At 38.3% G+C, this 24,630-nt stretch overlaps 2 protein-coding genes and 1 pseudogene across 2 annotated transcripts; 2 read left to right on the forward strand and 1 right to left on the reverse strand.

The window, feature by feature from the left end:
- Window positions 1-680: 680 nt before the first annotated feature.
- On the forward strand, window positions 681-4,186 carry LOC137718347 (protein WALLS ARE THIN 1-like). Its single transcript, XM_068457876.1, has 6 exons — window positions 681-981; window positions 1,218-1,280; window positions 1,392-1,508; window positions 1,658-2,120; window positions 2,778-2,929; window positions 3,632-4,186. The coding sequence occupies exons 1-6, from the start codon at window positions 761-763 to the stop codon at window positions 3,834-3,836; spliced, it is 1,221 nt and encodes a 406-aa protein (XP_068313977.1). The 5' UTR covers window positions 681-760; the 3' UTR covers window positions 3,837-4,186.
- Window positions 4,187-5,778: 1,592 nt separating this feature from the next.
- On the reverse strand, window positions 5,779-9,603 carry LOC137717333 (protein NRT1/ PTR FAMILY 8.1-like). Its single transcript, XM_068456651.1, has 4 exons — window positions 9,489-9,603; window positions 8,483-8,700; window positions 7,185-7,744; window positions 5,779-6,598 (listed from the first exon to the last, which is right to left on the reverse strand). The coding sequence occupies exons 1-4, from the start codon at window positions 9,601-9,603 to the stop codon at window positions 5,779-5,781; spliced, it is 1,713 nt and encodes a 570-aa protein (XP_068312752.1).
- A 2,966-nt stretch (window positions 9,604-12,569) lies between these two features.
- On the forward strand, window positions 12,570-23,855 carry LOC137718042 (purple acid phosphatase 2-like; annotated as a pseudogene).
- The last annotated feature ends 775 nt before the right edge of the window (window positions 23,856-24,630 follow it).

Consider the following 24,630-nt stretch of genomic DNA (forward strand, 5'->3'; position numbering starts at 1 on the left):
GGCATATTATTATTTTATTTTTTTGGTAATTTTAATTAGGTTTTTTATGGTAATTCCATTAGATAAAATTGCCTTGTTTGGTAATTTAAATTAGGTATATTGTTATGGTTGTGCACACAATGAAATGTATCAGCATAATATACCTACCAATTTGTTGGCGTGAAGTGCAATTCGAAAAATGATACTCTAAAAATTTAATTGAGTATTTTTTATATAAGTAATTTTCTTTTTAAATATATAAAATTTAGAGTGCACAATTAAATTTTGAAAGTGTCCATAAAATATCTTTAGAATTGAACGTAATTTATCTCTGTTTCTTATTATGTTTTATTTCCTATTGTATATTTACCTAATCTTCATATAGGTGCATTCATAATAGTGTACACTAATCATTGATTAAGAATTTTAATTTTAAATTAATTTTATTTTTCCATATTAGTAGTAGTGCGATCCATTGGAGAGTTGTCTTGTCAGCCAAGCAGAATATATGTGAATGTGGGAGACAAATAAAAACATTTGAAGGTTAGCAACAGTTGACAAAATATCATTTTAGGGCCCTGTTGGACCCACATGGGACCCGCATCCATCTCCTCACTCTATCTCTTGACTCTGTTGACTCCCTCCTTCCTCTCTATATTTATATCTCTAATTCCATTCCTAACTCTCCACCTCCACTTCTCTTCTTCTTCCTCTTTCTTGTCTTACGTTGTTAATCTCCATTTTCTAGCTTAATCAGCTAGATTAATTAGGTGATTAACCAATGGCTGACGCAGTAGGCTCATCCTCTGCAAAGAGAATGTGTTCGGTGCCTGAGAGGCTCCAACTGCATGGCGCCATGCTGGTCTTGCAGTTCGGCTACGCTGGTTTCCATGTCGTCTCAAGAGCTGCCCTAAACATGGGCATTAGCAAGCTTGTCTTCCCAGTTTACAGAAACATCATCGCTATTCTCCTCCTCCTTCCTTTTGCCTATTTTCTAGAGAAGTACGCATATCTTTAAAATAAAAAAATTCGGCGCATCTCTTTTCTCTTTATGCTGCTCAAGCATGTTTATTTCTATCAACTGATTTGTTTTGATTAATTCAATCCAAAGAAAAGAAATAAACATTAGCGAGAAGGAGAGAAAAGCAGTTTGTGCTTATTTATAATTAATAAATATTGCATAATGGAGATTAATCAATTAATGTGTTCATCTTATTATTGATTTTTTGCTTCATCAGGAAGGACAGGCCTGCAATCACTCTAAACTTTATCATTCAGTTCTTCCTGCTTGCACTTATTGGGTATGATAAAAAAAAAATTACACATTTGAAAAGCCAAGACACATATATTCTGCTAATTAACTATTTAATAATCACCTTTTGTTTCACTTTAATTATTTTCTTAATTTACAGAATTACAGCAAACCAAGGATTTTACTTGCTGGGGTTGGACAACACATCACCCACCTTTGCTTCTGCAATCCAGAACTCCGTCCCCGCCATCACTTTCCTCATGGCAGCCATACTCCGGTAACGTTAATTTATTAACTTACATAATAAGTCATAATATTTTTATTCCAAGTTTTTCATCAATACACACACACACACGCACACACTTACTTTGTCAGCGTCACTTTTGCATGTCTAAATAACATTATTTTATAAAATTAATATTGCAGGATAGAGCACGTAAGACTAAACCGCAAAGATGGTATCGCCAAGGTGGTCGGAACGGTCTTCTGCGTCGCTGGAGCGTCTGTAATAACTCTATACAAGGGGCCCACCATATACAGCCCAACTCCTCCACTCCAGATGATGAGCCTGATGAGCGGAACTACCGCCTCTGCAATCTCATCAGCTTCTTCATCAGCAATAGTGTCGACTCTCTCATCGCTCGGCGATGCAAATGGAAAGAGCTGGACACTGGGCTGCCTGTACCTCATCGGGCACTGCCTGTCGTGGTCCGGCTGGCTGGTGCTACAAGCCCCGGTTCTGAAGAAGTACCCAGCTCGGCTCTCGGTAACGACGTACACGTGTTTCTTTGGTCTCATACAGTTCATTATTATTGCTGCCGTTTTTGAGAGAGACTATCAGGCTTGGATCTTTCACAACGGTGGTGAAGTGTTCAGCATCCTCTACGCGGTAAGTACTTAGTAGCTAAGATCATTACTAAATTATATATGTATATATATGATCGATGAAAATCTCCTAATCCTCAACTAAAACTAAAACGCCTTCTTAAGTAACTATCTATTTCTCTTTTAGGTTGAATCCGTACCCAACTTATGAAAAGAAAAACGCCTATATATATATTTATTTATTTTTTTTAAAAAAAAGGTTACTTGTTTATACTTTATATAAACATATACTACAGTGTGTTAAATTAAAATAAAAAATAAAAAATAAAATTTATGCGAAGGAATGCGACATTTTTTCCTTATCTTTCTTATTATGTAACACGCTCAACCCAATTTAGAAGATGAATTTTTTTTCCTCTCTAGTATGGTGTCATGTGCCATATTTTTCTGGTTAGTTAACCAAACAAGTCAGAAGCACAAAGTTAAAGTCTGACTAGTCATAAAATAAATAAAAGGCACAACTTGTTCATGTGTGAACCGGTTGCTTCTAACTTAAAAAAGCTTCTAGGGTTCAAACACAATAATGCAGGGTGGTGGGCATGAAAGTGAAACAAATGATATTGTTTAAATCTTTTCTCTTTTTACTCTTCCTTTTTTTCCTTACTTATTTTTGTTTTGTGGTTAATTAATAGGACTTGTATATGTATAATTGCAATTGCAGGGAGTGGTTGCATCAGGGATCGCATTCGCTGTACAGATATGGTGCATCGACAGAGGGGGCCCTGTATTTGTGGCCGTATATCAGCCTGTTCAGACCCTTGTTGTCGCTATAATGGCCTCCGTCGCTTTAGGCGAAGAGTTCTACTTGGGCGGGTAAGTAGTTCATACTCCTGACCACCACCACCACCTGGGTCCATTAAACCCTAAAAATAATCATTCCCGTCTCATTTCATCATTCTCTCTCTCTCTCTGACATTCATCATTACCCTCCACTGTTTGTACCCAACATTTACTTAATCTATGCAGCCCAACACCATTAGTATGATATTAGAAGAGAAAGCCATAGAATAGATAGAAACTTGAGTAGGGTTTCCGATCACGTCTTTTGTATGGCAGTACACAAATATGAACTCTCATTTTGTCCTACTTAACTTCACACTGATTCTATTATAGTGTGGGAGTTAGAGTTATTCTAATCAAGTCATCACAATTTCTCTTTATAGAATATCCATTGAAACGGGTTAGATTCATTGACACGTAGGTTGACAAGTCAAAACAAGTAATATATGCATTTCATGTGTTTTAACATGTGTTTTTCTTGTACTTTTCCTCAGAATTTATACTCCATTTTACATAAATTTGATATCTATACGTGTTTCAAATACCACATATATACTAATTTTTTGTAAACTATTATGTTTACACTTGAAAACAAAGATATATATAAATAATAAACGAACAATATTTGAATGATTCAGAAGTTCATGTAAAACACATGCATCACAATTTGGTCACATCTTTGTTGTTGTGGAATATACATATACTTAAATATTGGTCTTCTACAATATTGGACAGGATCATTGGGGCAGTGCTGATTATAGTGGGACTATACCTAGTGCTGTGGGGTAAAAGCGAAGAAAGAAAGTTTGCTCAGCTAATTACTCAAGGAAGCAGCAGGACTGGACTCCAGTCCCCTCCAGAGCACACAAACAACAGGAAAATCCAAACCAAGACGTCCCTCACTCAGCCGCTCATCCCCCCATCCACCGAAAATGTTTGATCGCCATTTTCCAACTTTTAGCGACAATCTTGGGCCTTTCTCCTTCAAGAGATATCAGGGGGACAAAAAAAATTTCTGCCGTAGCTATATAATATATCAGAAAGCTTTGTGTGTGTAATGAAGGTGTTCTTTCTTCTTTTTTTTTTCTCTTTGTTTTTTCACTTTTATTCAATCACTTTCTTTAGTAGGGGGAGAAGGGGGAAAATCAAAGAGAGGGAGAGATCTCAGGGGGATGAATATATTCATCATGATCAGTGTCAGCTATGTGGGGGACTCAGAGCCTTAAATCTCAAATGCTTTAATTATATGTTAATTTTATGGTTTGATTAAATGAAAAAGGTTTTCCTACACTGTAGTCAAAGCTGGCTAAATTCATGCTCTTCATATCACAGCAAACAAACTCATATGGTCGAAGTACATTTAACACCATTGAAGTTTGGAATCAAGTCAAAATGAGCCACGAAATTTTAATTTTATAAGAGGTGCAATGTTAGAAAATCACATCCTCGTGATCCATTTTGAAACTAATCTTAGACTTTGATGGGAAAAAAATCACTATTTATATCACAATCACCTCAACTCATGTCTTTATAATCACAATAAGCAAGGAGGCAGATTGTCTGCGCTCCTGTTTCCATGCTCTTCTCATCCCCTCTTATTTTGTGCGGTCACGGTTAAACCATATCAACATTTTGTATTGATTTTTTTTATAAAGATAATAAGACAAAAAGCAATAGGAAAATTAAATGTCGACTTGAATTAACCGTGACCGCACAAAAAGAAGGAGATGAGAAGAGCATCCAGGAGTGCAGACAATCTGCCTCCATAAGAAAATTTTGATATCAGGCTTTTTTATATTAAAAAAATAATCAACCAGTGGTTTTGCTGTGACTATTTATTCTTTTAAAAGACTCAAATAAGTATTTTAGCTTCTCCTATTAAAAGTATAATTATTTACAATTCTTTAAGTTAGTGTGGTGACAAAATTGCAGGTAAAGATTTGATGCATGATTATTGTAAGATCCTAAATCACATCAGCAAAGAGTACGTTATTTGAAACTTGAAAGGGGTCCATAACAGTAATGACATTAGGTTTTTTTTTTTTTTTTTTGTAATTTTTTGTAAGAAGCAGTCATTCCTTTTATAATGGAAGCTGCTTTTCCTTTTAGTGATGTGAACGGCATCAATTGTGTTCATTTATCCCCATATATTAGAGCATTGTGCAAGTAGTTAGTTATTTTGTATCATGTTCCAGGACTACTGTCCGTGAAAGTATGTATTTCTTTATACAAGGAATATCAGTCAGAGAATGAAATCGAACTTACGCACACACGCACACACATATACATACTTTTAATGAGCTAAATTACACGCTTTTTGCATCTAAGGGCTTTCACAGTGAATTGGAAAATTTGAGTGCTATGAGAGTGAGTTTTATTTTTGAGCTGAATATATTGAACTCATAAGTGTGATATCTGTATCATAAATAACAAGAAAGAGAAAATAGGTATTCAACCATAAAAACAGAAAATGAAAAGTCGATGGGTCTCACAATATTTAAGATATAAAACTCAAGCACTATGGCAAGTGTAGTACGAATTAAACTTACGGTATCTGATTCTTATATATAAGTATCACATTCACCTAAACCATTGATGAAGGCTCAAACAGATATTTTGACACCCCTCCTTCATGACAAAAAAAAAATGTTGAATTGTTACCTGCCATTGGTCCTGTAAACATTCTAAGAAAATATATAAAAATTAACATCAGAGTATATTGTCAAAGTATTTATAGTGATTATTCAATTTCGATCATTGAAAAAAAAAAATCAAGAAATATAAGCTTAAATGAATCTTTATTGGAAATGGCATGACCATATATTGAAGAAACTAATTAATACACTGTCAAATTGTGTAACACTTTCAAACTATATATCTCATCACTTTTCGTCCCCATCTGTCACGTTAGTGCCAGTAGCGTCCCTGCCTTTGTAACGCCGAGCCACCCACAAATACACCAAGAAATTAGCACCGTTAATGGCGGTCAAAATCCAATAAAAGTAATTAAGCTTGCTCTTATTCAAATCATTCCTCAGCCACCCTTCTTGTTCTCCGCCGGTTGCACGCCCAATGATCTTAACAAGCACCGTGCTCAGCCAACTCCCGATCCCAATCTCACTCAGAAAAATCGCACTACTAATGCTCCTCGTACCGTCCGTGGCCTCATCGTAAAAAAACTCCAACTGCCCAACGTACGTAAACACCTCGGCGCTTCCAATGAGAAAAAACTGTGGAACCAACCAAAACACGCTCATTTTTCTCAAAGGACTGAACTCGTCTCGGCGCTTCTTCTCAACCAAGGCAGCCGAGGCCACGGCGAAGATTGAGATAAAGAGTCCGACCCCCATTCGTTGTAACGACGTCAGGCCACGCGGGTGGCCTGTGCGTTTGCGAATGATGGGAACAATGAACTTTTCGTAAAGGGGGATGAGGATTAAGGCGTTGATGGCCGCGAAGACAGGGACGGAACCTGGGGGGATTTCGAAGTGGTGGCCGAGTTTGCGGTCGGTTTTGATGGCTTGGCTGACGAACAAAGTTGAGAGTTGAGCGAATGAGATGGCGAGAGCTAAGGTTGATGCCCATACGGGGAGAACCCTAATGAAGCATTTGAATTCTTCGACTTGGGTCACTGTGCATAGCGTCCAACGACTCTTTGGGTTGCCGTCTGGGTCTGTCATCACAGCTGCTTTGTCCAAAAACCTGCATATTAACAAGTTGATTAAGTGGCTAATTAACATATAACTTACCTAAATCACACAAATGGGATTCTAAAACAGTTAATTCACAATCTTGATACTACATTTCTCAGCAAGTTCATGCTCATTAAGCTAGCGCACAATACACAAAACAGGTTATGTAGTGCTTTTATCCAAAATGGTCCATGAGATTAACATGTAATTACTCACTTTGGTCTCTGACATTTAAAATCAATAGAAGTGGTTCTTGATATTATCCATCGTCAATCATTTTGGTCATTCTTTTAATAAATCTCTGTTAAATTGAGGGTGATTTTTGTTAAATGAACACCTCCCCTTAAACATGTGGTTTCTTCAATTTAACAGAAATTCTTCATAGAATGACCAAAATGATTGACGATAGACATCTTGTCAATCTCAGGGACCACTTCCATTAATTTTAAATTTGAGGGATCAAAGTGAGGAGTTATGAAAATCTTATGACCATTTTGACTAAAAAACCTTATGTATACATACTATCTGACAAAAGATAGAACTTAATTATATGTGCATTGCTATGCAGCCCAAAAACGAGACATATTAAGACTCACTTGAACTGTGCAGTGTGCGCTAGCTTCCGTGCACCCAGGATGTCAGACTCGTCGGTCTTAACCTCATAGAGCTGAGCATCACGCACCACCTCAACTCCGCTCAAATGGTTCCTCACTGAGGCCACAACAACCTGAATGAATCTAGTGAAAGGACTCCCCATAGGCTTCTGATAACGATAGTACGGAACACCGGTGGCTAGAATGATAATGGAGCACATCGTGAACGCGGTCGGGAGTACGAAACCCCAAGTCCACCCCTTGTTGTCTTGTATGTAAACCAGCACCGTGATCCCCAATAGTACGCCCATGTTTATGGCAAAGAAGAACCAATTGAAGAACGAGTATTTCTTTACCATTTCTTTTGAATCAGCCTCGTCGAATTGATTGGCCCCAAAGGACGAAACACATGGTTTTATGCCACCGGTTCCAAGGGCGATGAGAGTGAGTGCGCCGTAGAGGAAGGCCGTCTGGCCGCTGGTAGCTTGGCTGCACGGTTCAACCGTGCATGGCTGTGGACGTAGGCTGTCCACGGAGGCTGATACTGTCAACAAGACCATACCCTATAAGAAAAACATTGGGTTAGTTAAACTTACACCAACTTCTATTGAGAATTTTTCTGTTTTCACAAGATTTATTGAAGTTCTAGAAAATATGTCAACATTCATTGAGATTTTAAATAGTTTTCACTTTACATCAATACATCCAAACATTAATTTTACCATAAAGTCTTTTTGAGGAAATTTAAACATAAATTTTGAATTATGTATACATCCTCGAGTTTTAAACCTATTTTCACATTAAGCAGTAAGGGCTTTTGCAGGAAGCACTTACGTTCATAAGCTATTTATTGAAAAATTCAAGTGTTTCATGTATAGAACATTGACAAATTATGTACAGAGAGCGTTCATGATGAAATTGATGAGTTCGAAATATCAAAGACTAAACTAATGAAATGGTAAGAGATAAAGGACTATTTGTGATTGAAATGGTTGATGTTATTCACACATCCTTTTTTATCTTCCATATATCCTTCTCAATTTCTGGTTGTCGGATCGAAATAGTTGAAAAAAATCAAAGGAAAAAAATTAATAAAAAGTGTCTGGGAAGTAAACATGGCTATCCTAAAAATACCCTTCTCAAAAAAAAAAAAAAAAAAAAAAACACTTCCATCACTTCACACAAGTCCCAAAACAACCCCATACAAATGGGTCCAATTATCTGAATTTCAGCCAATACGGCATATGGGCCTAAGAAAGTTGATGAAAATCCAAAATGAAAGTGGAAATGGGTTTTCATACCACAGCATAGATACAAGAGAAAGTGATGATGGTTTTGAAGCGGCCCAAGTAAGCATCGGCTATAAAGGCTCCAAATAGTGTGAGGACGTAAGAAGCTCCGATCCAATTCGTCACATGAGTCGCCGCTGTCGGCAGCGACTGTCGCATCTCGTATACCAAATAACGCACCATGTTCACCGCAATTGCAAAAAATGCCAGCCTCTCAGCCACCTCATTCACTACAATTAATTAAGCAAAAAATAAAAAAAATTAATTTAACCTTAGTATTACGGTCTGATGATATTCATCTTCACTTGGAAGTACGAGGTCTTAGGTTCAAATCTTGTGGATACCAGATTATGCTGTCCATTGTATGACTTAGCCAAACTCCTATTTTCCTTAGTGTAAAAATATCGATGTACTAAAAAAAAATAAATAAATAAACATTTTAGTTAAAATGGTCTTTGAGATTGTCATAACTCATAACTTTTGTCCATAAGTTTTAAAATCGATAGAAGTGATCCTTAAAATAATCCACCTTCAATCATTTTAGGGAAAACAATCCTCGCCAGATCCTTTTCCTGGGGATGATCGTGACCGTTCATCGTATATCGTGCGGTCAGTTTTCATTAGACATTGTTTATATTTAATTTTAAAATTCAAATTTTGAAATGATTTCTAAATGCACGATATATGATGAACGGTTACGATCATGAGATCCCTAGGAAAAGGAGCTGGCGAGGATCCTTTTCCTCATTTTAGTACTTCTATGGAAAATCTTCGTTAAATTAAAGAAACCATAAGTTCAAGAGGAGGGGTTGATTGACAAAAATATTGTCAGTTTAACATAGATTTCTCACAGAATGACCAAAATGATTGACGGTGGACAATCTTCGGAACACTTCTATTGATTTTAAATCTTAGAGATCATAGTGAAACGTTATGTCAATTTCAGAGACCATTTTTATAAAAAGCCTAATAATAAAATCGTAAATTTGTAATCCATATGAGAATTGCTATAAAGTACCTATGATAAATGGTGCGGCCTTCCATCCTCCTGTTGTTTGCTTGTCAGCAATTTTTCCCCTGAAGTCCACACATCCATTGCTTACCAAAGTTGTGGTTACGCTTCCTTCCTGCATGTTGATGTTGATTAGTTATAGCATAAGTGTATAGCTATTTAGGGGCAATTAGATCCGTGTCCAAAAGTATAAGCTGCTTTCGGATTTAGTTCAGTGCCATTTTCATATCAATGCAGGCTCAGTTGATTTTTTCTTATGAACGTTTTGCTCTTTATAGTAAAACTGAAAATATATTTAAACTCGTTGATATATGCATCATGCACTCACATTTGAAATAAATAAATAAACACGAACTGAGTTTTACAGAGTTAAAAAGATTACCATAAGAAATGGACGATATTGGCTGATGCAATCTCGGTCCTTCTACCAATCAAACGTATATGGTAGAAATTAGAGGCTTTTCCGATCGATGTATCTCATCTACGAGCAGGACAATAGAAGAAGAAGAAGAAGATTGTGCGAGGAATGCTAAATCCTAATGAAATCCTAATGAAGTAAGGGGTATATAACAAGAAGTAGAAGAAAAGAGGGGAAAAAAAGAAACAGGAAAGTATGAATCCGTACGATTCAGAGTCCCTCAATTGAAGAAAATATGGGAAATGATCTTATTCTATAACTAATCCCCTTATTAAGAAGATTTTATTCTTAAAATATCAAAATTGATCACAAATGAAGAAAAAAAGAGAGATGATAATTCTAAAATCAAGGGAGAATATTACTTACTTTATTAGTCACTTAAGAGTAAATTTGGTACATGAAAACAAAAATAAGATGACATAGTGACTTAAAAAATAAAAATATTTTTACCTTCTTGATATCCACAAAATCTTCAAATTTTTCCATGGAGGGCTCAACCTCGAGAAGAATCTTATTATCATAAATAATCATGAAAAGTATAATATTCAAAACTACTTTAAATCTAAGAAGAGGAGTAATGATAGGGAGACTAACTGAAATTAGTCTTCCACTCTCCTAGCAAACGAAATATAGATGAAATAAAAAGACAAAATAGATAAAATAATTCAACCGTTGCACCTAATTTAACTCAGAACTCAGAAAGCTTGTATGGTTAATATAAAAAGATGAAATAATTCAACCTTTGTGCCTAATCTAACTCAGAATTAAGAAGATTCGGCTAGTTGACATAGAAAGACGAAATAATCAACCATTCGCTCCTAGTCTAACTCAGAACTTAGAAAGCTCGTTTGGTGTCTTAGATTAGATAGACAGCTCACAAGATTCATAAGGAAAATCTTTCGCATAATATGGAAGAGACAGAGTAGAGCCACAAATACATGTTTACTTGTATATTAGTATACCGTTCATATTATACGTGCATACACAAGGACAATAACACTTGCAGGTCCCATGCTTGATGATACACACAGCGCGCCAGGGTGATCACGACAGAAAGTCCCATGCGCCGCCGCAGCCCTATAGATATTCATAAACACCTCTCTCTATATATATGTATATATTTGTACTATATATATACACATATTTACCACTCGCTATTGCCGTACGTGTGTAAATATAGAGTATATAGAAAGAAGAACGTATAAAGGTAAAGGTAGTGGCTTAGTAAATAAAGTCGAACTCTTCAGTGCTTCGTATATCTTTATACCTTCAGTGCACCATTGAGACGAATGCAATGTTTCCCAGCAATTTCCATCCACGAACTCGCTGTCGCCGAAAAATCCCATGGTCTTCCACCACCTGAAGATCAAGCGACATTGTTGAAGAACAGATATTGAAACATTTTGGAAGAGTCATCATCTTTAGCTGGCATTTTAACAAGTTTTGACTGCCCTCAGACCATGTAGAGTTGCTGCACAAGTTTTCACTCACCTGCCATACCAAATGTTTGCAAAAGTTGTTTTATGTGTAAATTCAAGGGAAAAGGAGATTTTGGGGAAGGGTGACTACATAGCCTTGCCTCCTTGGCATGTCTACGAACAAATGGTGTTGCAATGAATGGCACGATGGAGCAAGGCAAGGCGAGGTGAGGCACTTCTTTAAGTATGGTAAAGAATAAAATTACGTCTCATCGACTCCAATTGCAATAAGTGCACTTGCAGAACTGCCGATAAATCACAGCATTGACAAATATAGATGATGCTTGTTGAAGAAAAGGGACAAACATGGTTGAAAATAGAGATAGAGATGACTTAATGTCTCAAACCTTAAACTTACCCAAGAGGTAGGAATAGGAATCCTCCAAATCCTAATGGTGAGACTAGAAAACTTCTTATCCAAAGTTGGAATTCAGGATAGAGATAATTGGAATCAGTCTTCTAACAAGACGAAATAAACGAAATAATTCAGATAATTCAGAGAACACATATGATGTCTTATTTTTTTAGAAGAGTTGAGGATTTTTTGTCCGTGAAATTTTTAGTACACATACGGATAATTCAACTGTCATACTACCACCACTCATCTCCGACTTCAACATTCTGAGATTTTTTTAGAAGAGTTGAGGATTCTCTTTCCGCGATTTTTTTTTTAATTTGGGTGGTGATCACCCATAAGGGTAGCGAGATATATATGAGGAGTAAGGAAGACATGAACTGAAACGTGGCTTGTAGAGGATTAGGGTTTAATACTTAGGCATTGGTGAACAGGAGATATCGTGTCCATGGCTAGCCTCACTGTTTAAATCTCTAATACACACTTGGCTTACACCTTTGTTTGCTTTCTTGCTCAGGTGGCAATCGGAGAGGAGCCAAATTCCAGTTTTCCCTTTCATTTTGTCATTTTCTTTTATTAAATCCGCCCATTACATGAAGATCCACATCAGATTTTAACTCAGATAAATTGTAATTGATGAATGATGGTAGGAGGGAAAATTCTTAAACTATAGAGAATACTGACTATAAGTATGTCTTACTGAAGCTGACTGAAAGTTGAGATAAGTGATGAACTTGCTGATAGTTGAAACAAGGTGTCAGTTTTTAATTTTTCTTTTTCCCTTTTTATTTAAATGACAAGATAAACATGTTCACTTATCATTTTTTTCAATTACTATGGAGGTATTTGCATTATGGAGTTTCTTTTTACCTAACTCACGTCTGAGATTTAGATTTTTTTATAGGTTCTTCAAGATTGATGATTTACTATGATTTTGATTTCTGTGTAGTGTTTTGGGTGAACCTGACTAGGGCTTTCTGAATTTTGAGTGTTGTGATTGATGAAGGTGCATATAACGCAACGAGATCATGAGGGGAAAAGTGTGATTGTGGCTTGGCCTCACAGGTAATTCAAATTTGATGCATTTAGAAATTTTGCACAAATTTGCACACTTGTGGTGTTTATTATGCTTTGAACCATATTTTTGTGTGTCCTATCTTGTTCTCATCAATGTGGTGTGCATTTTTGAGCAGGGATCTTGGCCAAACTCACGATTCAAATCGTACACTCTCACATTATGAATTAAACTCTATGAAAGGACAGACGGTATTGTTTATTGGGGTCCTCTCTTACTCAGATGATTCTCCGTTTCATGACAATAACCGGTGGGATACCGGATGCATGGGGGAGGTTCGTAGAGAGAAATGTCGCTTACCAGCCTTGCACTTAGACTGCAGGAAATCACGAAATTGATTTTGTCCTGAGCTTGTATACCTCTATTATTATTTTTTATTTTTTATTTTTATTTTTTGCAGTACTTCGATCTTGTTCTGCAACAAGTTGTACAAATGATTAAGCGTATGATATAATTGCAATGTTGTTTCAGGGAGAAAGTAAACCCTTCAAACCATACACAACCCGTTATTTTCGTCTGTACGAAGCTTTATGCAGTATATCTCCGCTATGGTACTCCATCGACAGAGCTTCAGCATATATAGTATTCTTATCCTCTTACTCAGCAGATGGTAAGAATGCTTACATCTCACTTCAATAGCCTCAATTCATCTCGTGTGAGCAATTTTGCAGTACTGTGTCAGTCGTGGTTAGTTATGCTTATGTGCTCTCGCGCAAATTGTGCTTTGTTTGCAGGGAAATATACTCCTCGATACAAGTGGCTCGAGAAGGAGCTTCCGAAAGTGAACAAGATAGTGACACCATGGGTTTATTGTTCTTATGCATTCTCATTTTACACTGTATAACAGTTATGTGCATCACTATATGGAAGGAGAATCCTTATACATAAGGTAGATGTTGTCTTCCCTGGCCATGTTCATGCCTACGAACGATATTTAAGTGTACCTTATACATGCCTGTGAACAATTAAACTATGGCGGTTTCAGATAGGAATGTTTCCATCACAGGAACGGATATCAAATGTTGCATACAACATTTTGAAGACTCTGCACTCCGATACGTGACAATTCAGCCCCAGTTTACATAACCATTGGAGCTGCTAGAAGGATTGGTTACCGAGTATGATGTTAATTCCCATTCGTATTAACTGTGAGCAGTCTTTCCTGTTGATCAAAAGTTTTGAAATTGTGGTGGTATTTTGTGTTTTTCTGCAGAATGTCAGAACCAAAGCCAAACAAGGTAGTCTAAACAAGGTAGTCTAAAACCAACAAATGATGCCGACTCCTTCCCCTTTACAGATTCATCTTTATCTCCAGCCATCTACTCAGCACTATTCACGGGACTGTAGCGCCAACAAATTTTTCACTCCCACGAGAACGCCTAGTCGAAACACTAGGCTCTGATACCACTTGTTGTGCGGAAGCGTCAACCAAGTGTGAGTGAAAAATAAACCACAATAACTGACAAAAGATAAATGGAACAATACCAACAAGAACACCAAGATTTATACTGGTTCGGCAATGCCTACATCCAGTTTGGAGACGACGGAGTATTCCACTATAATCAATGAGAACATACAATAGTGTTTATCACTCAATTTCCCAAAGACCCGAATAACTCAAACTCTCACACTTACAATAGAGAAGAATTTTCTCAAATTGTCTTGCTTTGTATTTTTGGTTTTCTCTTCCTATTGTAAGTGTGAGAGTTTGGGTTATTCGGGTCTTTGGGAAATTGAGTGATAAACACTATTGTATGTTCTCATTGATTATAGTGGAATACTCCGTCGTCTCCAAACTGGATGTAGGCATTGCCGAACCAGTATAAATCTTGGTGTTCTTGTTGGTATTGTTCCATTTATCTTTTGTCAGTTATTGTGGTTTATTTTTCACTCACACTTGGTTGACGCTTCCGCACAACAAGTGGTATCAGAGCCTAGTGTTTCGACTAGGCGTTCTCGTGGGAGTGAAAAATTTGTTGGCGCTACAGTCCCGTGAATAGTGCTGAGTAGATGGCTGGAGATAAAGATGAATCTGTAAAGGGGAAGGAGTCGGCATCGTCTTCGTCGGCATCGTCTTCGTCGGCGTCTACATCCAATAGACATCAAATTGCTACTACAAGGTTAGAGGTTGATAAATTCAATGGCTCTAATAATTTTGGTATGTGGCAATGTGAAGTTATGGATGTGTTGTATCAACAAGAGTTGGATATGGTTCTGGAAGATAAACCAGAAGATATTGATGACAAGCAGTGGACACGAATTAATCTTCATGCTTGTGCTGCTATTCGATCATTCCTTGATAAGGAGTTGAAATACCCGTATATGAAGGAAACTTCTGCTAAGGAGTTATGGACAAAATTGGAGAAGAAGTATATGACCAAGAGCGCAGAAAATCGGCTCTTCTTGAAGAAGCGACTCTTCCGATTTCAGTATAGTCCAGGTATTTCTATGCATGAACACCTCAATGATTATAATAAAATACTTGCTGATTTAGCAAACCTTGATGTGAAAATTCCTGACGAGGACAAGGCACTATGTTTGTTAAATTCATTGCCTGATGATTATGATCATTTGACAACTACTTTGTTGTATGGAAAATCCGAGGTGAAACTTGATGAGGTGTCTGCGGCATTGGTGAATCATGAGTGTCGTAAGAAGGAACTGAAGACTCACAATTCACAAACCGAGGCACTTGTTGCAAGGGGTCGAACAGTGGAAAGAAAATATGTGAAGCGGGGAAAATCTCGTTCAAAGTCACGAGGGAAGTTTCCTGCTAAAGATGAATGTGCCTTTTGCCGCCAAAAGGGTCATTGGAAGAGAGACTGCCCCAAATTGAAGAACAAAGAGAAGGAGAAAGCGGGTTCTGAAGCAAATATTGCAAAATCTGGAGATGATGATTTCGAGTTTGCTTTGGCTAGTTCATCTGCTGATGGTCACTCCAAGGAGTGGATTTTGGATTCAGGTTGCACCTATCATATATGTCCCATTCGAGAATGGTTTTCTAGCTTCGAGGAGCTGGATGGTGGAGTTGTTTTGATGGGTAATGATAATGCCTGCAAAACACAAGGGATAGGCAAAATCTGTTTGAAGATGCATGATGGAACAGTCAGAGAATTAAGTGATGTTCGGTATGTACCGGATATGAAGAAAAATCTTATCTCACTAGGTGCATTGGAATCCAAGGGTCTCAAGATCACCATGAAGGGTGGAGTTCTTAAAGCTGTTTATGGGGCACTGGTGGTGATGAAAGGTACAAGACGAAATAACTTGTATTTCTTGAAGGGGAGTACAGTTATTGGTGAAGCAGCTGTCACCGAAGCTGCTGACGCAGATAGCACAGACACCACGAGGTTATGGCATATGCGTCTTGGGCATGCTGGGGAAAAAGCGTTGCAAGGATTGGTGAAGCAAGGCTTATTGAAAGGTGCAAAGGCATGCAAATTGGAATTCTGTGAGCATTGTGTGTTGGGTAAGCAAACTAGAGTAAAATTTGGCACTGCTATTCACCACACTAAAGGCATTCTTGATTATGTTCACACTGATGTTTGGGGACCTTCCAAGAATGCATCTTGGGGAGGTAGCCATTATTTTGTCTCCTTTGTTGATGACTTCTCTAGAAGAATATGGGTGTACACCATGAAGCGTAAAGATGAAGTCTTGAAGATATTCCTGAAGTGGAAAAAGATGATTGAAACGCAAAGCGGTCGAAAGATCAAGACTCTCAGATCAGACAATGGGGGTGAATATAAGTCTGATCCTTTCTTGAAAGTTTGTCAAGATGAGGGTATTGTGAGGCACTTCACGGTTAGGGAGACACCGCAACAGAATGGGGTGGCGGAGCGCATGAACCGTACTTTGCTTGAGAAAGTTCGGTGTATGTTGTCTAATGCTGGATTAGGCAAGGCGTTTTGGGCTGAGGCAATTACTTATGCAAGCCATCTCATTAATCGATTGCCAGCTGTTGCGAATGAGGGCAAAACGCCCATGGAGGTATGGTCTGGTAAACCTTGTACTGATTACAAGTTCTTACACATATTTGGTTGTCCTGCTTACTATCATGTCAGAGAAAGCAAGTTGGATCCAAGAGCAAAGAAAGCTTTATTTATGGGTTTTAGCACTGGCGTGAAGGGATACCGACTCTGGTGTCCAGATGAGAAGAAATTTGTTGTAAGCAGAGATGTGACCTTTGATGAGGCTGCTATGGTTAATCAGAACAAGCATGAAGGTGAAACTGAAACAACCGAGACCATGAGTAGCTCAAAGCAGGTGGAGTTACTGAAGACTCCAGTTGTTCCAGTAAGGTCTGATAGTCCTACAGTTAATCATGATGATGAGGACGAGGATGATGAAGAGGAGGCACCTACCCAAGAGCCTCCACAGCAACAAGACTATATTGCAACCAGAAGATCGAGAAGGGAAATTCGAAAGCCTGCTCGATTTACTGATATTGTGGCATATGCACTTCCCGTTATTGAAGATGATATTCCATCCACCTACAAAGAAGCTGTCATGAGTTCAGAGTACGAGTTGTGGAAGAAATCTATGGATGAGGAGATGAAATCTCTTCATAAAAATAAGACTTGGAAGCTGGTTCAGTTACCAAAGGGGAAGAAAGCAATTGGTTGTAAATGGGTGTATGCCAAAAAGATGGAATCTTTGGGAAAAGACAATGTAAGATTCAAAGCCAGATTGGTAGCTAAAGGCTATGCTCAGAAAGAAGGCATTGACTACAATGAGGTATTTTCTCCTGTAGTAAAACATTCTTCTATTCGTATTCTGTTGGCTTTGGTTGTGCAGTTTGATCTTGAGTTGGCCCAACTTGATGTCAAGACTGCATTCTTACATGGTGATTTGGAGGAAGAGATTTATATGTCTCAGCCAGAAGGTTTTAAGGTTGCTGGAAAGGAAAATTGGGTTTGCAAATTGGAAAAATCATTGTATGGCTTGAAGCAGTCTCCAAGACAATGGTACAAGCGATTTGATCGATTTACGATCGGGCTTAAGTTGCTCAAGTTTAAGCACTGCTTAGACTTGATTGGCATTTGTAAAATTTGTTGATTGCCCCATGGGGGAGTGGGAGACGACTATTCGAAGTTCTACTTAGAGGGTTTGCGCCAAGGTGGAGATTGTTGATTATTGGCTCAAACAAGGTAGTCTAAAACCAACAAATGATGTTGGCTACTTTTGTGGTCAAAATTGATGGTTGGCATGCTACATGTGGGAAATAAAATGGATGCTCTTATGCCTAATTTGTGGTCAAAGAATGGATGCAATTATGCCTAATTCTTTTGACTTGATGAGAGGCCTTTGGCCTATAAAAGGAGGTGTAGGCATAACTCAAACAACATCAAGGAGAAAGGAAGAGAGAAAAATAGCAAGAAGCCATTTGGCATAGAGAAGAATTTTCTCAAATTGTCTTGCTTTGTATTTTTGGTTTTCTATTCCTATTGTAAGTGTGAGAGTTTGGGTTATTCGGGTCTTTGCGAAATTGAGTGATAAACACTATTGTATGTTCTCATTGATTATAGTGGAATACTCCGTCGTCTCCAAACTGGATGTAGGCATTGCCGAACCAGTATAAATCTTGGTGTTCTTGTTGGTATTGTTCCATTTATCTTTTGTCAGTTATTGTGGTTTATTTTTCACTCACACTTGGTTGACGCTTCCGCACAACAAGTGGTATCAGAGCCTAGTGTTTCGACTAGGCGTTCTCGTGGGAGTGAAAAATTTGCTGGCGCTACAATCCCGTGAATAGTGCCGAGTAGATGGCTGGAGATAAAGATGAATCTGTGAAGGGGAAGGAGTCGGCATCGTCTTCGTCGGCATCTACATCCAATAGACATCAAATTGCTACTACAAGGTTAGAGGTTGATAAATTCAATGGCTCTAATAATTTTGGTATGTGGCAATGTAAAGTTATGGATGTGTTGTATCAACAAGAGTTGGATATGGTTCTGGAAGATAAACCAGAAGATATTGATGACAAGCAGTGGACACGAATTAATCTTCATGCTTGTGCTGCTATTCGATCGTTCCTTGATAAGGAGTTGAAATACCCGTATATGAAGGAAACTTCTGCTAAGGAGTTATGGACAAAATTGGAGGAGAAGTATATGACCAAGAGCGCAGAAAATCGGCTCTTCTTGAAGAAACGACTCTTCCGTTTTCAGTATAGTCCAGGTATTTCTATACATGAACACCTCAATGATTATAATAAAATACTTGCTGATTTAGCAAACCTTGATGTGAAAATTCCTGACGAGGACAAGGCACTATGTTTGTTAAATTCATTGCCTGATGATTATGATCATTTGACAACTACTTTGTTGTATGGGAAATCCGAGGTGAAACTTGATGAGGTGTCTGCGGCATTGGTGAATCATGAGTGTCGTAAGAAGGAACTGAAGACTCACAATTCACAAACCGAGGCACTTGTTGCAAGGGGTCGAACAGTGGAAAGAAAATATGTGAAGCGGGGAAAATCTCGTTCAAAGTCACGAGGGAAGTTTCCTGCTAAAGATGAATGTGCCTTTTGCCGCCAAAAGGGTCATTGGAAGAGAGACTGCCCCAAATTGAAGAACAAAGAGAAGGAGAAAGCGGGTTCTGAAGCAAATATTGCAAAATCTGGAGATGATGATTTCGAGTTTGCTTTGACTAGTTCATCTGCTGATGGTCACTCCAAGGAGTGGATTTTGGATTCAGGTTGCACCTATCATATATGTCCCATTCGAGAATGGTTTTCTAGCTTCGAGGAGCTGGATGGTGGAGTTGTTTTGATGGGTAATGATAAAGCCTGCAAAACACAAGGGATAGGCAAAATCTGTTTGAAGATGCATGATGGAACAGTCAGAGAATTAAGTGATGTTCGGTATGTACCGGATATGAAGAAAAATCTTATCTCACTGGGTGCATTGGAATCGAAGGGTCTCAAGATCACCATGAAGGGTGGAGTTCTTAAAGCTGTTTACGGGGCACTGGTGGTGATGAAAGGTACAAGACGAAATAACTTGTATTTCTTGAAGGGGAGTACAGTTATTGGTGAAGCAGCTGTCACCGAAGCTGCTGACGCAGATAGCACAGACACCACGAAGTTATGGCATATGCGTCTTGGGCATGCTGGTGAAAAAGCGTTGCAAGGATTGGTGAAGCAAGGCTTATTGAAAGGTGCAAAGGCATGCAAATTGGAATTCTGTGAGCATTGTGTGTTGGGTAAGCAAACTAGAGTAAAATTTGGCACTGCTATTCACCACACTAAAGGCATTCTTGATTAGGTTCACACTGATGTTTGGGGACCTTCCAAGAATGCATCTTGGGGAGGTAGCCATTATTTTGTCTCTTTTGTTGATGACTTCTCTAGAAGAATATGGGTGTACACCATGAAGCGTAAAGATGAAGTCTTGAAGATATTCCTGAAGTGGAAAAAGATAATTGAAACGCAAAGCGGTCGAAAGATCAAGACTCTCAGATCAGACAATGAGGGTGAATATAAGTTTGATTCTTTCTTGAAAATTTGTCAAGATGAGGGTATTGTGAGGCATTTCACGGTTAGGGAGACACCGCAACAGAATGGGGTGGCGGAGCGCATGAACCGTACTTTGCTTGAGAAAGTTCGGTGTATGTTGTCTAATGCTGGATTAGGCAAGACGTTTTGGGCTGAGGCAATTACTTATGCAAGCCATCTCATTAATCGATTGCCAGCTGTTGCGAATGAGGGCAAAACGCCCATGGAGGTATGGTCTGGTAAACCTTGTACTGATTACAAGTTCTTACACATATTTGGTTGTCCTGCTTACTATCATGTTAGAGAAAGCAAGTTGGATCCAAGAGCAAAGAAAGCTCTATTTATGGGCTTTAGCACTGGCGTGAAGGGATACCGACTCTGGTGTCCAGATGAGAAGAAATTTGTTGTAAGCAGAGATGTGACCTTTGATGAGGCTGCTATGGTTAATCAGAACAAGCATGAAGGTGAAACTGAAACAACCGAGACCATGAGTAGCTCAAAGCAGGTGGAGTTACTGAAGACTCCAGTTGTTCCAGTAAGGTCTGATAGTCCTACAGTTAATCATGATGATGAGGACGAGGATGATGGAGAGGAGGCACCTACCCAAGAGCCTCCACAGCAACAAGACTATATTGCAACTAGAAGATCGAGAAGGGAAATTCGAAAGCCTGCTCGATTTACTGATATTGTGGCATATGCACTTCCCGTTATTGAAGATGATATTCCATCCACCTACAAAGAAGCTGTCATGAGTTCAGAGTACGTGTTGTGGAAGAAATCTATGGATGAGGAGATGAAATCTCTTCATAAAAATAAGACTTGGAAGCTGGTTCAGTTACCAAAGGGGAAGAAAGCAATTGGTTGTAAATGGGTGTATGCCAAAAAGATGGAATCTTTGGGAAAAGACAATGTAAGATTCAAAGCCAGATTGGTAGCTAAAGGCTATGCTCAGAAAGAAGGCATTGACTACAATGAGGTATTTTCTCCTGTAGTAAAACATACTTCTATTCGTATTCTGTTGGCTTTGGTTGTGCAGTTTGATCTTGAGTTGGCCCAACTTGATGTCAAGACTGCGTTCTTACATGGTGATTTGGAGGAAGAGATTTATATGTCTCAGCCAGAAGGTTTTAAGGTTGCTGGAAAGGAAAATTGGGTTTGCAAATTGGAAAAATCATTGTATGGCTTGAAGCAGTCTCCAAGACAATGGTACAAGCGATTTGATCGATTTATGATCGGGCAAAAGTACACAAGAAGTCACTATGACCATTGTGTATACTTTCGCAAACTACAAGATGGAACCTTCATTTATCTGCTTTTATATGTTGATGATATGCTTATAGCATGTAAGAGCAAAGTGGAGATTGAAAGGTTGAAGACTCAACTGAGTAATGAATTTGAGATGAAGGACTTGGGAGAAGCTCGGAAGATACTAGGTATGGAAATTGAAAGAGATAGACCGAAGGGCAAGATTAGTTTGTGTCAGAAGCAGTATTTGAAGAAGGTACTACAACGTTTCAGGATGAATGAAAATTCAAAACCGGTTAGTACACCTCTTGCCCCTCATTTCAAACTTAGTGCTTCTATGTCTCCTAAAACTGTTGAAGAGAGTCAGTACATGGCTCAAATTCCTTATGCAAATGTTGTTGGTAGTTTGATGTATGCTATGGTGTGTACTAGGCCTGATATTTCACAAGCTGTTAGTATTGTTAGTAGATATATGCATAATCCAGGAAAAGGGCATTGGGAAGCTGTGAAATGGATTCTACGGTATATTCTGGGTACTGTGGATGTTGGTTTATTGTTCCAGCAGGATAAAATTACTGGTCAATGTGTTGTTGGATATGTGGATTCTGATTACGCAGGTGATTTGGACAAGCGTAGATCCACTACAGGTTTTGTATTCACTATTGCTGGAGGTCCAGTAAGTTGGAGGTCGACTCTGCAATCTACAATTGCTCTGTCAACTACTGAGGCAGAATACATGGCTGTAACAGAAGCTATAAAGGAAGCCATCTGGCTTCAAGGGTTGCTTGATGACTTAGGGGTTCAACAAGACCATGTGGATGTTCATTGCGACAGTCAGAGTGCTATTCATTTAGCAAAGAATCAAGTTCATCATGCACGTACAAAACACATTGACGTGAGGTTCCATTTTGTTTGTGAGATTATTGACGAGGGAGATATTCTTCTTCAGAAGATTGGGACCGCTGACAATCCTGCGGATATGTTAACAAAGCCAGTTTCGTTGCTCAAGTTTAAGCACTGCTTAGACTTGATTGGCATTTGTAAAATTTGTTGATTGCCCCATGGGGGAGTGGGAGACGACTATTGGAAGTTCTACTTAGAGGGTTTGCGCCAAGGTGGAGATTGTTGATTGTTGGCTCAAACAAAGTAGAAAGTAGTCTAAAACCAACAAATGATGTTGGCTACTTTTGTGGTCAAAATTGATGGTTGGTATGCTACATGTGGGAAATAAAATGGATGCTCTTATGCCTAATTTGTGGTCAAAGAATGGATGCAATTATGCCTAATTCTTTTGACTTGATGAGAGGCCTTTGGCCTATAAAAGGAGGTGTAGGCATAACTCAAACAACATCAAGGAGAAAGGAAGAGAGAAAAATAGCAAGAAGCCATTTGGCATAGAGAAGAATTTTCTCAAATTGTCTTGCTTTGTATTTTTGGTTTTCTATTCCTATTGTAAGTGTGAGAGTTTGGGTTATTCGGGTCTTTGGGAAATTGAGTGATAAACACTATTGTATGTTCTCATTGATTATAGTGGAATACTCCGTCGTCTCCAAACTGGATGTAGGCATTGCCGAACCAGTATAAATCTTGGTGTTCTTGTTGGTATTGTTCCATTTATCTTTTGTCAGTTATTGTGGTTTATTTTTCACTCACACTTGGTTGACGCTTCCGCACAACAACACCATGGGTTTATTGTTCTTATGCATTCTCATTTTACACTGTATAACAGTTATGTGCATCACTATATGGAAGGAGAATCCTTATACATAAGGTAGATGTTGTCTTCCCTGGCCATGTTCATGCCTACGAACGATATTTAAGTGTACCTTATACATGCCTGTGAACAATTAAACTATGGCGGTTTCAGATAGGAATGTTTCCATCACAGGAACGGATATCAAATGTTGCATACAACATTTTGAAGACTCTGCACTCCGATACGTGACAATTCAGCCCCAGTTTACATAACCATTGGAGCTGCTAGAAGGATTGGTTACCGAGTATGATGTTAATTCCCATTCGTATTAACTGTGAGCAGTCTTTCCTGTTGATCAAAAGTTTTGAAATTGTGGTGGTATTTTGTGTTTTTCTGCAGAATGTCAGAACCAAAGCCAAGTTACTCAGCTTTCCGGCCGGGAAGCTAGCTTCGGTCATGGGATGTTCAATATAAAGAACAGAACTCATGCTTTTTTCAGTTGGCATCGGAATCAAGACGGGTATGCGGTTGAAGCTGATTCTTTGTGGTTTAAGGACAGATATTGGAACAGATTGGAAGAGTCATCATCCTTAGCTGTATTTTAGATCAAGTTTTCACTGCCCTCACAACCATGTAGACTTGCTGCACAAGTGTTCACTCACCTGCCATATCATTGTAAATTCAAATGTACAAGAGATGGAAGGATGAGAAAGGTTTCATGTAATCATTGTATAGCACTCTATTCATCATCCTGAATAAAACAATCTGTTCTTCATCCTCATTTAACTCCAAAGATAAAACCATTTTCTCTGCTGTTTTTGTGTTCTCAGTCACCACTTTCTTTTCTTCTTTTTTTTTCGAAGAGAAAGGGTTTCATCACATGAAGTAGGGAAATGAATTCAACAACAATTTTTCTTCTGTTTGTTTTTCTATATTAACCAGGCAAACCTTCTAAATTAAGGTGAGACGATTGTCTTATTTCTTTTTCTTTTTTTTTTTATGCTAGTCAGGCGAGCCTTCTGAGTCATGAGTTAAATCAGGCGCGACGGTGAATTATTTCATCTATTTCGTCTTCCTATATTAACCAGGCGAGCCTTCTGAATTCTAAGTTAAACCATATGCGATGGTTGGGTTATTTCGCCTATTTCATCTTTCTATTTTAACCATGCAAGCTTTCCAACTTCTAGATTAGACTATGCACGATGGTTAAATTATTTCATTTATTTCATGTTTCTATATTGTGTGAATGGTTTCCATTCAATCTTATGAGTTATATAATTCATTCTAACTACACATCAGATGGAACTACTAGCATGGCCTACCCTTTATGCACTTTCTTTAAAGTATGGTAAAGAATGAAATTACGACTCTACAACTCCG

This window comes from Pyrus communis, chromosome 15 (genome assembly GCF_963583255.1).
Source record: "Pyrus communis chromosome 15, drPyrComm1.1, whole genome shotgun sequence".
In the NCBI taxonomy this organism is placed as follows: Eukaryota; Viridiplantae; Streptophyta; class Magnoliopsida; order Rosales; family Rosaceae; genus Pyrus; species Pyrus communis.